Source organism: Gossypium hirsutum, chromosome D03 (assembly GCF_007990345.1).
Source record: "Gossypium hirsutum isolate 1008001.06 chromosome D03, Gossypium_hirsutum_v2.1, whole genome shotgun sequence".
In the NCBI taxonomy this organism is placed as follows: domain Eukaryota; kingdom Viridiplantae; phylum Streptophyta; class Magnoliopsida; order Malvales; family Malvaceae; genus Gossypium; species Gossypium hirsutum.
Genome location: NC_053439.1, coordinates 34,351,925 through 34,366,060, shown reverse-complemented (window position 1 = coordinate 34,366,060; position 14,136 = coordinate 34,351,925). Strand labels below are relative to the sequence as shown.

The window sequence follows — 14,136 nt, the reverse complement described above, 5'->3', positions numbered from 1 at the left end:
TAAACAATAAGTAGGGAGAAAACATATGTTCTTTCTACTACAATCAGAAGGTTATTGTCGTTGGTTGCTCTTCCCATTTTCCTGATGGTTATATTCGGTATTTCTCGAGATGCCAATGAACTCATGTGGATGTTTGACTATATTAGTAACTTGGTCATTATTTCACTAGTTCATTGAGGCTTCGTTTCTTCGTTGGCTCAATTATATCATTAACATTATTTGGTTTTCCATTAGCTCCCATTCTTCATATACTCTCTCTTTGTATATTTAACATCATAGTTCATTTCATCATCAGACCACTTGTAATTGAATTCATCCATGATTAAATGATACTGCCAAATTATTCTTAGTTACTGATTGAACAGGTATCTTCTTTTTTTTAGGGGGTATGCACTGATATCTCCAAAGAAAAGAAAAGAAATGTTAGCAACTTAAAATAAAGTTTAAAAACCATATCTATAATTTAAAAAATTTCTAACTATCCTATTAGACATAAAAATGAAAATTAATTCAGTGACAGCACCTCTCTAACAATGACCCCAACAACTTGGCCGCCTTTGGACGTACTAACGCTTAAAGTGTGAATACTGCAACCAATTATAAGAGTTAGGCAGTTTTTGCAAGTATATAGGTCAAGTTGTAATATAGTTACAACAAAGTAGGTAAGTACTCCGAGGATCGTACCCAAGGGAGGCGAAACTAAAATAATCCTAGTTTCTACACTAATGGGTCTAATTAGTAATTTAATTAAACTATATTACGATTAAATCTAGAGTGATGGAAAATACTAATTTATTAAAATAATAAAAGAACATAAAAATGAATAGGGAAACAATTTGCAAATTTTATCAGATCTACGAAAAAAGACTAACTTATTTCGGTGTTCATATCTAACTCCTATTTCGAGTTCTATCCAATCAACTAGTCATTAACCTAGCAAAGCCTCTTAGCCTTCCACTAACCTAATGAGTCAACAAAACTACTTATCTCTTGACCTCATAGTCCAAACCATATTGTGGTAAGATGTTCACGAATATGCAATACCAATTTCAGGTTCATTCCCACTTATATGATTTATTAGGGCCGTCAAGCCTAGGGTTTTGAGCTTTTCCTATCCCAACCAGCTAATTCACTAAGGAACCTTACATTGAAGTTAATTACTCCCACGACCGCTCGTTAATCTTCAGTTAATGGATTAGGTCCCCATGGATCTAGCAAACATCATAAACTTAACTAAAACAATAGACATAAAAAATAGATCAAGAAAAGAGTTTAATAAGAATCCTTATATATTGATAATTGCATGAACAATAATCCACAGAGAGTTTATTGATCCACAAATTTTGTTCCGCAAAGAACGAAATAAAAACTAAAGTAGAATTACAATATGAAAAGAAACCTACGTATAAAATAAACTAGATAAAAACTGAAAATAGAACTACTTGAAAGTCGTAAACTAAATTTTGAATAAAAACTGTCTATAAAGTGTTTAAAGTTGTCTATTTATAGGCTTAGGGTTGGTTGTCGTCCATTGACCTAATTCGACTGTCGTGTTTGCATTAAAGTTTATTGTGTGGATCAAAACGCCCTTGGTTCATTAATTCATCTCGTCATGTCGATGTTATGACACCCTCTAGTCTGTGTTGCGACACTGATGGCAGTTTATGAACTAAGGCTTGATTTTAAGGCTATGTCACGACACAAAAGGCAATTTTCTCCTTCTAGTGCTTTGTTCACTATGTTGCGACATTGACACTTTGTGTTGCAACATTGCGGCCAGTCTCATGTTCTTATGCCTTCGAATGATGTCCTACACACTTACCGAATACGTTAGCCTATCTTTAGGCCTACATTGGCCCCTAAGGTCATATAAATGGCTCAAATTACACTTTTTATTATTTATGAACTAAAAATAAAAACTAAATAAAAACATAATTAAATTGATTTTATACAAGCTTTTTAAGTAGTTTAATCTAACGCAATGAATTACGAAAAATCAATAATATTGATAAGCACCAAAGTGTAAATTTTACAACGATAAGCACCGAAGTGCGAAATAATACGATATGCAAGATAATTTTTCCTTAATGACATGCCATTTATATCCTAATCGTTCGGGACTTGTCTATATGGGATTTTCTCATTATCAAACCTTTACATTCGTTTACTTGACAAAAAATAATACAATTTTGTTCTTTTTACTGTTTAGTCCTTATCACAATAATAATACTAAAACTTGTAAATTCTATTGACTTTTGTCACATGTAACACCATAGTTTTTACAATACTTCATCCAAACCCACTTTCCATATTTTCACAATATCATAACATATTTAATTTCTTTCTATTTAGTCCTTTTCCATTATCACCACAATTCATCATATAATTGTATACCAAAATTACAATTTATAACATTTACATTACTTACCTCTACTAAATATTCTCATAACATCATTATTATAGTAATTAAACTACTTGTTTTAAAAAAATTATCTAATTAACATAACTTAAACAAAATTGACTACTTGAAGTACTTACTACCAAAATTTGGATGTGGATTCTCCTTCCTTCATACTCTTTAGCCAACTCTTTCCCTTTTCTTTCAATTTGGTCTTCAATCTTCTCCTCTTTTTCTTCAATACCACATCAAACACATTATTCACATGCTAAACTTCAATCAAATAATCTTTCTACACTACTTTGTTGAAATAAACATGTATGTAATGAAAGTTTTCATCATTTTTTACCTTACTACTTGATATCACCACTAAATCCTTATCTTTCTCTTTCTTCTATGTAGCTATGGAAGCTTTCCTTAAGAAATTAGGATCTCTACTAGCTTCCTCTAAGGTTTGTAGCAAGAAAACATCAAAGAAATGAAAGAAAATAAGCTTGAAATGGCTAATAATGGTGTAAGGGACCTAAATGAAATAAAAGAAAATGGTTTGGTGGAGAGAAATAGGGAAACGATCGATATGCTTGAGAGAAGATGATGACTTTCATCTTTTCTCCACTTTTCTACACCCTTCCATAAGAAAATCTCATGATTTTTATTTTAAAAATGGTCAAATTGCTAGCTAGTCCTTTGGCCTATCATATTTACACTTTGACCCTAATGGTTACACCTATAAATATTTTATTTAACTATTACTATTTTACCCTTAATCATCTTCACAATTTCATGTATGAATTATATTTTAGTTTGGCAAAATTTCCTATTAGTCCTTTCTTGTTTTTCCACTAACATAAATTCTCATAACTTTCTAAATTCCTACTTTCACCACAACAATTTTTGTACTCTTTCAATTTAGTCAATACTTCTATTTAAAATTTCCTATCTAAGAAGTATTTCCTAATTTCTTATCGGATCTAAATACTTCCTGATTTAATACTAAAAATCCCTATTTAGTCTATTTAAAAAATTCTCTACTATTTCCTGACCTGATCCGTCACTATACCTAGGCTCGAGTCAAAACGTGGTCATTACAGAACAAGTCTAGTCAAAATAAATCGTGAGATAATCCGCTCATTAAGACTTACTAACAACATAATTTTACTTTGGGTAAATTACACAGATAGTCACTCAATTTTCATCAATTTTCATTTTGGGCACAAAAAAAACTACAATATGGGCACTTCTGTTACATAATTTTATTATGTTAGGCAATGATGTTATATACTCTTTTTTTTTATCATTTTAGTCACACGTTAATTTGTCATTACATACACTCATTTTAGTTACCTAACTTTAGTAAATTTTTATTTTGGCCACTTACTTTATCTTTTTAATTTCCTTTATTGTTTCCTTATTAGAATTAATTTTAGTTTTTCCTTTGTAAAAGGAAAGGAAAAAAACCTTAGAGTTTTACAAGAATTACCTAGATTTTTATAGAAAAAAAACTTGAGTTTTTACAAGAAAAACCAATTTAACTTTTCCATTTCTTTTTTCTAGCATTAATTTTAGTTTGTTTTTTCAATAAGAAGGAGAAAACCTAGGTTTTACAAAAAAAAATTACTTGGAATTTTATAAAGAAAAATTGGGATTTTTATAGAGAAAAATCATTTTTATCATTTTTATTTCATTTATTGTTTTAGAATTAATTTTATTTTTTCACTAAAAAGGAAAACTTAGGGTTTTACAGGGAAAAACATGAGTTTTTGCATTGAATTGAGTTAGATATGAAAAACTTTGGTTTCATCTCAAGAGGTGAATAACTCAATTCCCCGTAAAAACCCAGTTTTAAAAAAAATAAATTTAATTCTAAAGAAGAAAAATGAGTGACCAACATGAAAACTTACTAAAGCTAAGTGGCTAAAATGAATGTATCTAATGAAAAATTAATAACAGGTAACTAAAATGATAAAAATATGTAATAACAGTTTCCATATTACATACTTTTTCAATATCCAAAATAAAAATTTATAAAAATTGAATGACTAACTATGTAATTTACCCTATTACTTTTATTTTTGTTCTTCTTAAATATAAATATATATTCTTAAGTTATAGGTTTTGCACTTGATTATTTATTGCTTAAATTAAATTTATTGGTTAAAATATGTGGTAAGTTTTTTTATTTTTTAATTTAGAATTTAGAATTTAGTTTTTATATTTTTATTTTTAGGAATTCAGTTCCTCTACTTTTTAGATTTTAAAATTGAGGTTTAACTCTTAACACTGTTAATTATTTTGTTAAATTTAAATTCATTTTAACACTATTTGTTAGCTATAGGACTACCAAGTGACATTTTTCTTATTTCAACACGTCACACTAATACATTTAACCAAAGAATAAGTAACAGTGTTAACAATTAAATTTAAATTTTGAAATCAGATAAATAAAGTGATTAAATTTTGTAAAAATAAAAATACAAGGATTAAACTTCAAGCATGTAAAAAGTAGAAAAACCATATTTTAATTTTACTCGAATTTAGATATGTATTAGTGTTGTGTAGGATAATAAATTTAACAAAAAATATAACATTCTAGAAAAAGTAACTTATAGCATTGAAGTTTCAAAAGGAAAAAAAAAAACCCTAGCATTGAATTAGACTCAAAAAGTGATGGTAGTTGTTTAATTGAAATATCTGCGTGACTGTGAATTTTTCCCGTGACCAAACTAATCTCTTTCGCTTGCTTTAAATTCATGAACCAACCATCACGCAACATTTAAATAAATATCTAAAAACCTTGTCCTGTGGCGAAATACAATTGAAAAACCAAGAACCCTAAATATGTTTTAGATGCCTAAATAGGGTTAGAAAATAATCCAACTAAAGTAAGAAAAAAATGCAGACCCCCTAGACCATTAATTTCCTAATTATCTGCTTCTTAAATGTCGTTTACAGAACACCCATTTTATTTTAATTATTATTTTTAAATCCATTTCTTCTATTCTTTTGCCTTTCCACGTTCCACAAACACTCCAAAATTTCCATTTTAAAACAATCTAATATATTATCACATGCCACCGTTCGAACTTTGAAAAACAACAACAGTTAAATTGTCACTTTCTGCTATAGATTCCATGTTTTAAATACCCCCCCCCCCCACAAGGTTTGCACCACAGTGGTGAAGTTAAAATTTTGAGAATGGGGAATTGTTCTCTCAAAGGGGTCACTGCTGAGTGTAGAAACTCCATCAGGGTTTTAACAGATGGTGGTGAAATCATTGATGTTAAAGGCCCTAAACTTGCCCGAGATATTGCAAACGATTTTCCGGGGTACGTTATTTGTAAAAGAGATCAAACTCAAGCTTCAATGTTTCCACTGAATGAAGGTGAGTGGTTGGTTAATGGGGGATTTTATTATCTTCTTCCATTAGACAAAGTTGGGGCACCAAAGATGTCGATGGCAGCAGCTGATTTTGTTGAGAATTTGTCGAGTGGGTCGGCTATGGAGGTGTTGCCATGGAAGAAGAATGGGGTTTGGAAAGTGAAACTGGTGATTAATAGTAGCCAGCTGGAGGATATTTTGTCGGAGCAAGTTAACACTGAGGCTTTGATTGAGAAGATGAGAATGGCGGCTGCTACTGCTACGCCGAAACGGAGCAAGGGTTCTAGGCTGGCTGTGGGGTGCAAGCCAGCCTATAGCAAAGCATCGTAATAGCCAGGCCGGTTGACGTAGCTAAGATTTGCCTGTACCAAATCTGGTTTCTTCTAGAATATTTGTTTCCATGCAGCTTTTTGTCTTTGTTTTTTTCAATGTTAAAATGCTTAGTGGCTTAAGCATCTTGTACATATAATGCAGTTATATATATACACACATGGATGCATGTATGTGACAGCAGTCAAATACACATACAAACATATATATAATAGTACATGAACCTAATGGCTAATGCTTAGAATAAAATGGGATCGAGTTAATAATTATGAATATAAACTTTCTTGCCAAAGCATATCACATACATTCTAGATAAGTATCAGCATCGATTACACAATTCACATGAATTCCGACAGGCTAGATCTGCCACAGTATTCCAAAACGGGATTCAAAAGCATTACAGTATCGAAACAGTGATATAGTCTTTTGAAAGGGGAAGGGGAAGTGGCAAGTGTGTGCATAGCCACCATAGATGCTGAGGTTAAGTTTCAAAATTACATATTTGAAATCCGGCATTTCAGTGTCCGTCTACGGATGATGCTCTCACATGGTATGTGACTCCATCTTCCTAACAGCTTTCTCAATGTTTGGTATGTTCTTCCTCAAGGTAGACCATTGTTCTTCTGTCAAACTTATTCCTGTTGGCACAACAATTAGCATTAAACATGAAATTCTTCAATAGTACGGGGAAATGCGAAATGCCAAAACCGGGAATCAAGTTAAATCAAGGATAATATATTAATACTATAACAAGAACATCCTACAGTCATGCAGAGTAAAGACATAGTGAGAGAGAGAAAGAGATTGTTTAAAGGCCACCATGATAGAAATTTGGCCTTGAAATACCTGCCTAAGTTCCAAACCAAAACCAACAATTATATCTATTTGATTTGATTAAACACTGACAATTCTACAAAATCCACCCAAGCAGTAAAAGACAAGAAAACTGACAAAAACAATGCAACACCATATACAGCATAAAGTGTGAAACCCACCCATCAAAAAAATGCAGCTCATAGATGTAGCATATAGTAGGAAATTGAAGAAACGAGATAAAGTAGAGTATTCACGTAGAACTAGTAAAGAGAAAAATAGACTAAGAATAAAGTAATAATAAGGTTATTTCTAAAGAATATACATGAAATCCATCAATCTCTTTATGCTTTACGCCCTTCAAATATATATCCAAAAACCATAAAAATTTATTTCAATGCTTTTCTCAGTTTACTAATATCATGGCCATAGTAAAGGAACCAGGACACTAACTTTGTAATATTATAGGAGCAAGGAAGAAGAGAAATTTTGATTGGACCCTGTCATGTATAGTTCCTCCACAGTTAAATAAGTGGAAGCATTCATGAGTGTTGCAAAATCTACATAATTTTTATTACAAACCAAGTTGAGCTACAAATGAGTGATCACAATTGCCTGAAGAACAGAGAATAAATAAGGTGTAAACAAGGAACACATCAAGAAGCATGATAAGCTGAGACGTCTGCAAAAAGTATGCCAAGTTACCATTCATGCAGATATCGTGCAACCAAATTTCCAATCAGTCAAAAAATATGAACTTCTTATTTCCTAAGTAACATAGATTTGTTAATGAGGTAGACCAAAATAGCAACAATTCACAAAAATTAGTGTTTCTTTTTCTGCCATTTCCAAGCTCAACACATTTATAGACTGAACAAAAGCTTAACTTCAGCAGCATAACTACTGGAGCATTTTTCTTTTAACATCTTCTAATCCAGACATTGAAATATATATATATAATCCAAAAGAAACAAAACCAAGCCTGAAACAAGTAAATTTGAAACAAAGTTAAGCATTTACCTTTAGATGAAGGAAGTTCCTTGCCGTCCTTTTTATAGTACTCCCTTATGGAAATTAAAGTTTTCCCTCTGAAGTCTTGGAGAGTCACCCTTCTCTTGTCAGACAACTGGGAAAAAACAACAAAACAAAACCAATAAACATGAAACCTCAAAACCCCCAAACTTCACTTAAAACCCACCAAAAGAAGAAAAGGGAAACCACAAAGAAAAAGAAACAAACCCTGCAAATAATGAGATCACCATCATCATCAAACTCGTTGTTGTTATTGTTATTATCATCACCCGCAGCTTCTTCTTCTTCTTCTTCTTTGGCCTTTTGTTCTTCGAGGAAAGCATTGACGACATGTCTGACATAAGCCTTGTACTTGGATTCGGAGAGGTCGAGTTCCAGTCTCTTGGAAGCCAATTGTCGAATCTTGTACTCTGTCATTTCGTTCATGTCGGCTTCTTCCAAGAGTTCCCTCACCGTTTTCTTTATCTTCTCTCTCGTTTCTGAGTCCATTTTCTCGGGTATTCTGATTATGGGTTTCAAGGAAATCTAACAATAAGAGGGCAGGTGTGAGATTAAAGAGTTGGGGGTTTCACTGATCTTTTGTTTAGATTTGGGGTAAATTAAGTTTTGCTTTTCATTTTCGGGGCTCTGCCACTTTCTGGGTTTGGGTTTCTGGTTCTTGATTTGATAAATAAGCTTGACCCCCCGGGGGGGGGGGTCTTATTTATTCCATGCGCTTTGCGCTAGGGCGCATTCGCCACTGTCCACATGGTCATTTTTTAAAATTTCTGATTTAAAAAGAATTAATTCATTTGTCTGTAGTATTTTTCGTTAAAATTTACTATAAATAAATCTATGCTTGCAAATAATAAAGATGAGATATGAGAAGATGGACAAAAACATATTATAAAGGTAATATCTTTTCTTTTTGTTCTTGGTCCATAAGCTTGCTTTTTATTGGTTGTTGGTCTAAGGAGCGGTTCTACATTGTACTTATTCGATGGGTATAGAGTGGTCTACTTTGTAGTAAATTGGGCTAGTTGGTTAATAATCTAACCTTCACTAATATGGTATAACAATATGCCCCCCTCTCAACCTTAGGTTTAAGCCAAGTTATAAAATGGTCTAGAAAACTTATGTCAAAGTGCTTATTGGATGTGATACTTGGTCATTTAAGCATTTTGCAAATAGTAATCGACTGAAGTTGTTTTATATGATATGACTTCATTTCTTTTTAGAGATTTGGCTTTATCAATCATATGAGAGCAAATCTTTGGAGGCTAAATCATTTAATTTGGTTGCATATTTTGATGGATCTGACTATAAAACATTTGTTGTTGCTTAGGATTTCTTTTATGCTAGTAAGGATGTCTTGCATTTTCCATTGAGTTTGTTGCTTTAATGCATAGTGTCTAGGAATAAGGCTCTTTTGAGTAAATATAAATTGATCAATGATACTCATTGTTAATTCGAGGATTGATCTATTTGATTATGCTGACAAGGTTGTAGTTATAGTAGTATTGCATTTGTAGAGAAATTGAGGAAAGCTTGTGAGGAGTCTAAGCTGTGTCAACAATATTAAGATCAAACTATGCGATTTTTGGGGCTCTTGAAGGGTTTGTGGTAAAGGCAAAGTTGATTGTTGAGATTATATTCCTTGAGGTACTATTTCCTTCTTATTATATGAACCAAAGTAATAGACTTCGTAACACCCATCACCCGTCCCCATCGTCGGAGTTGAGCTACGGGATGCTACAACAAACAACAAAATAGTTACATGCATTTTTAAATCAATAATTCATTTAAAACATTCAATAATTATCATACATTCACACAAATTATACTTTGCAAACAAAATCGAGTTTAAATCGAGATTACGAAAGCTCTAAAATAGGCCTGGAATCAAACAAGAATCAATTTGAAACTTTTATAAAAGTTTAAAGGCAATTATGCAAAATAAGGGTGTAACACCTTATACCCAACCCGATTCACCGGATTCGAATGTAGGATGTCACAATACTTACATATTTAACAAAAAAATTTAGCTAGCAAAAAACCATACTGGTGAACTTTTTATTTATTTAAAAATCTTTTCTAAGTCAAAAGTTTTGAACGAAACGTTTATTATTTATAACAGACTCTTAAAAGCAATATAAAATATCGCAACTTAAATTTTTTTATCAAATAGACATATTTGTGGTGTATAATACTATTCACTATTTGAAAACATATTCCCAAAATTGTCTCTCTGTATGCATAACATTGCACTACAATCAACCACCCTGGCATATTGCAGGCTTGGTCCCTTCTAGCGAACTGGTTCAACTCAAGAACCTACATTACAAATAAACACTCATAAATTCAATGGAACTTAATGAGTTTCAACCAGTTTTACCTTTAAACAATGATGTTGAATTCCTCGACTTAAGAATTTTAGACTTCTTTTTAGATTTTGGAGGATACTTTTTTTATTCCTAGCGGAAAACTAAACGCCAACCTCTAACTCGACCATTTTGTACACATTCCACTTGATTGGTGGATTACAGACTTCCCACCTTAGAGCAAATCTTATTTTGCAATTGCTTGAAAATAAAAATTGGATATATTTCTTAGAATGATATACCTACGAACACTACTATCAACAGATTCATTTATGGGCTCTAGCAGCGGTCAGAATACCAGTCACGTCGTATCTTCATGTCGATCCAGACAATGAATTTGGTTTGATGAAGGTAATATTTAGATCAACCAATGAAAGTTTAGATAACTTTAGATACAAAAAGGGAAAGACTCTCCAATTTGGCGGCCACATACACCACCCACAAATACTTATATGCCAAGCTCTTTTTTTGAACTAGTGAGTTACTATGACAGATTCATCAGTTGAGTAATCTACCGAGGAAACCTTCAAAAAATGCCTCAAAAGCATACTCAGTTCTCACCACAGAGGCACACTAACAACTTGTCACTTAGTCATTACAGAATTCACTTTACAAACGTTCTAGATAATACATCACAAAGGCTCTTCAGATAATTCACCACAAAGGCTCTTTAGATAATTCGTCACAAAGGCTTGGCTTGGTTTTCCACCAGGCACCACACCAATTTTTGTGTTTGACGATATGGATTTGCCCAAAATGAGCATATCCTGAGGTTTTTCCATCATTGTATTAGATATGGTGCCGTAAGTGTGGTATTTTCGTCAATATACACTTGTAATTTTTCGAATACAAATTCATTAATTACGATTAATATACTTTATATTATTGTCCTCAAATGGTTTTCACATGCAAAGAAAAATGGAAGCAAATATTGCTCATTAGTTGTCTAATGTTTAACTAATACTAAACGGTATTACGTGGTCAGACCGAAATACGAAAAGACAACTTGTATTAGTAGAAAAACCTAAACATGTCCTTAGTCTAATCAGAAATAAGCAAACAGATTGAAAGTCTAATATGTCGTCTATCAAGTCCAATTGGGGAGATACATTGTCTTGGGCATCGGAGTAGATGACTCCCAAAAGATAGAGATATAGATGTGGACTGATAGTACATTGGATATGACTCAAGTAGAAAAGATCCTGAATTCGTTTATGGATTTATTCACTTGTGAAGTTCATAGTGTGACATACCTAAATCCTGAGTGGATGGCGGACTATGTATGCATGACTCGTACACTTTGATGTAAGTAAAAGCTTGAGTTCAAATAGATAAGGAACGAAAGTTGGTGCGTTGGATATACAAGTTCTGTAGCATGTAGCGTCATTCACATAAGTGAAATTCATAGCCTAAAACATGGGTAAATGATATACTCTCATTGGTATTAAATTGTTGATGAAAAGTAAACATGGCCACAGGTCGTCCGTCTTTGTGATGGATGACTTGATTACTATTTGATACTGATTGACTTTTTATGAAGGAAGATGTAATGATTACCATAAGATAAAATATGATCATATTGGGAGAACGAATATTATCCCAAATAGATTAAGGATATCCTATGAGGGTAACGCACTTATGACAAGGTCATTGGACGAGTATTGAGTAGTTGCTTTCGTAATAGTATGTCGTTAGGGAGAGCTCAATCACGATACTATAGTGGAATGACTTCGTGACTAAATGAGTTTATAATTAATAGACAAAAAGTCAAGACTTAATTATAAATCATTTGAGCCTCAACTACATAAGTCCAATCGGTCCCTCCACTAGCTCGTTGAAACTAGAAATGAATTACGTGTTTGAATATAAATGAACAAAATGAATAGAAAAAGAGAAATGAGAAACATTCAAGAATGATTATGGTTTTCTTTGAAATGGAGAAATGAAATCATTTGGAAATGAATGTAGGTTTTCAAAAATAGAAATGGAAATGGAAATGGAAATGGAAAATTGCAATACTATATAAGATTACTTAAAAAATGATGGAAGAATGTGTTTATGTTTTCGGACTGTTTTGAAGCCCGAAAATAAAAATAAATCATTCGATCATAGTGAATGTGTTAAGTTGTAGCATATTTAATGAATTTTCTCAAAATTTTATTAGGGGTAAAGTCGTCAAAATTTTCAATTAAAAAATGATGTTTTCTTCTTCCGAAGTTGATTGTAGCTTAAGGATAGTGATAAAATTTTGTTTTATTATAGTTTAAGTTTATTTAATTATTATTTTACCATTTTACCTTTATACTATAACTTAATAATTCAAAAAACCTTACCCAAATTTGTCCGCTACCTTTCTATATGGTTTATTTGCCATAATAGTCCACCAGTTCTTTATTCTATAACTATTTGACTCCTTTAAATAATAGAAACTAACATTCATAACTTTTACAATTTAGTCCTTTTTGTTTAATCAACTATCTAAACGTTAAAATTTTTATAACAAATTTTAATACAAAACTAGTGACCTCTTAAATATTAAATAATTAATATTTACAGACTGACACATTAGAGTTGTGGTCTCGAAATCACTATTTCTGACACCATTGAAAAACGGGCTATTACAAGTCTCTTCCCTTTAGGAAATTTCGTCTTCAAAATTTTTTACTAGTGAATAGGTTCGAGTACTATGCTTTCATTGATTCTTCAGTTTCCCATTTAACTTCTTCAGGACCATACTGGTGCCATAAAACTTTTACTAATAATACTCATTTATTCCGTAATTCTTTTACTTTGTGAGCCAAGATTGTCATCTATTCCTCAGGATACGAAAAATTTGGTTGTAACTCGACTTCATCGGGAGAAATCACATGTGAAGGATCTGACCTATAACGTCTAGCATCGAAACATGAAAAACATTGTGAATCTTTTCAAGTTCTGGAGGTAAAATTAATTGGTAAGCTATAGGATTGATTCTTTCACTAATCTCATACGACCCGATAAACCTTGGACTTAACTTTCCTTTTCTACCAAACTGTAATACCTTCATTCACGGTGAAACCTTTAAAAATACTAGATTGCCAACAACAAATTCTGTATCTTTTCTTTTTAAATTCGCGTATGATTTCTGACAGTCTGACGCTTCTTTCAAGCAATCACGAATTATACAGACCTTGTCTTTAGTCTCACGAATCAAGTTTGTGCCAATTAACTTAGATTCACTCAACTCGAACCAGTAAAGTGGTGTTCTACATTTTCTACCATACAAAGCCTCAAATGGTTCCATTTGAATACTGGATTGATAACTGTTATTATACGCAAATTCTGCCAATGGTAAATAATTTTCCCAGCTACCTTCAAACTCAAGAATGCGTCATCACAACATATCTTCCTGAATATGTATTACCCGTTCTGATTGCCCGTCTATCTATAGATGATACACTATACTAAAATTAAGTTTAGTACCCAAATCTTCGTGAAGTTTACCCCAAAATCTAGAGCTAAATCTTGAGTCTCTATCAGAAATAATTGACATAGGTACCCTGTGTAATCTGACAATCTCTGACACATATAACTCGGCTAATTTCTCGAGTGAATAATCTATTTAAACGGGAATAAAATGAGCCAACTTTGTCAATCTATCCACAATAACCCAGATTGAGTCTTTCTTCCTTGGTGTCACGGTAATCCAAATACAAAACCATCGTAACTCGCTCCCATTTCCACTCATGAATCGTGATAGGTTGTAACAATCCTGATGGTACTTGATGTTCAGCTTTATAGGTTGTAACAATCCTAATGGTACTTGATGTTCAGCTTTTATCTGCT

At 32.3% G+C, this 14,136-nt stretch overlaps 2 protein-coding genes across 2 annotated transcripts; one reads left to right on the top strand and one right to left on the bottom strand.

The window, feature by feature from the left end:
• Positions 1-5,593: 5,593 nt before the first annotated feature.
• Positions 5,594-6,106, top strand: LOC107950089 (uncharacterized). Its single transcript, XM_016884834.1, has one exon. The coding sequence runs from the start codon at positions 5,594-5,596 to the stop codon at positions 6,104-6,106; it is 513 nt and encodes a 170-aa protein (XP_016740323.1).
• A 263-nt stretch (positions 6,107-6,369) lies between these two features.
• Positions 6,370-8,856, bottom strand: LOC107950772 (RNA polymerase II transcriptional coactivator KELP). Its single transcript, XM_016885730.2, has 3 exons — positions 8,159-8,856; positions 7,940-8,045; positions 6,370-6,744 (listed from the first exon to the last, which is right to left on the bottom strand). Exons 1-3 carry the CDS (start codon positions 8,438-8,440, stop codon positions 6,650-6,652), a joined length of 483 nt encoding a protein of 160 aa, XP_016741219.2. The 5' UTR covers positions 8,441-8,856; the 3' UTR covers positions 6,370-6,649.
• Between the last annotated feature and the right edge of the window lie 5,280 nt (positions 8,857-14,136).

Coding starts and splice junctions, on each gene's coding strand:
- LOC107950089 (XM_016884834.1), top strand. CDS start 5,594: ATGGGGAATTGTTCTCTCAAAGGGGTCACTGCTGAGTGTAGAAACTCC.
- LOC107950772 (XM_016885730.2), bottom strand. CDS start 8,440: ATGGACTCAGAAACGAGAGAGAAGATAAAGAAAACGGTGAGGGAACTC. Junction 8,046..8,158: donor GTGATCTCATTATTTGCAGG/GTTTGTTTCTTT, acceptor GTTTTTTCCCAG/TTGTCTGACAAGAGAAGGGT. Junction 6,745..7,939: donor GGAACTTCCTTCATCTAAAG/GTAAATGCTTAA, acceptor TTGTGCCAACAG/GAATAAGTTTGACAGAAGAA.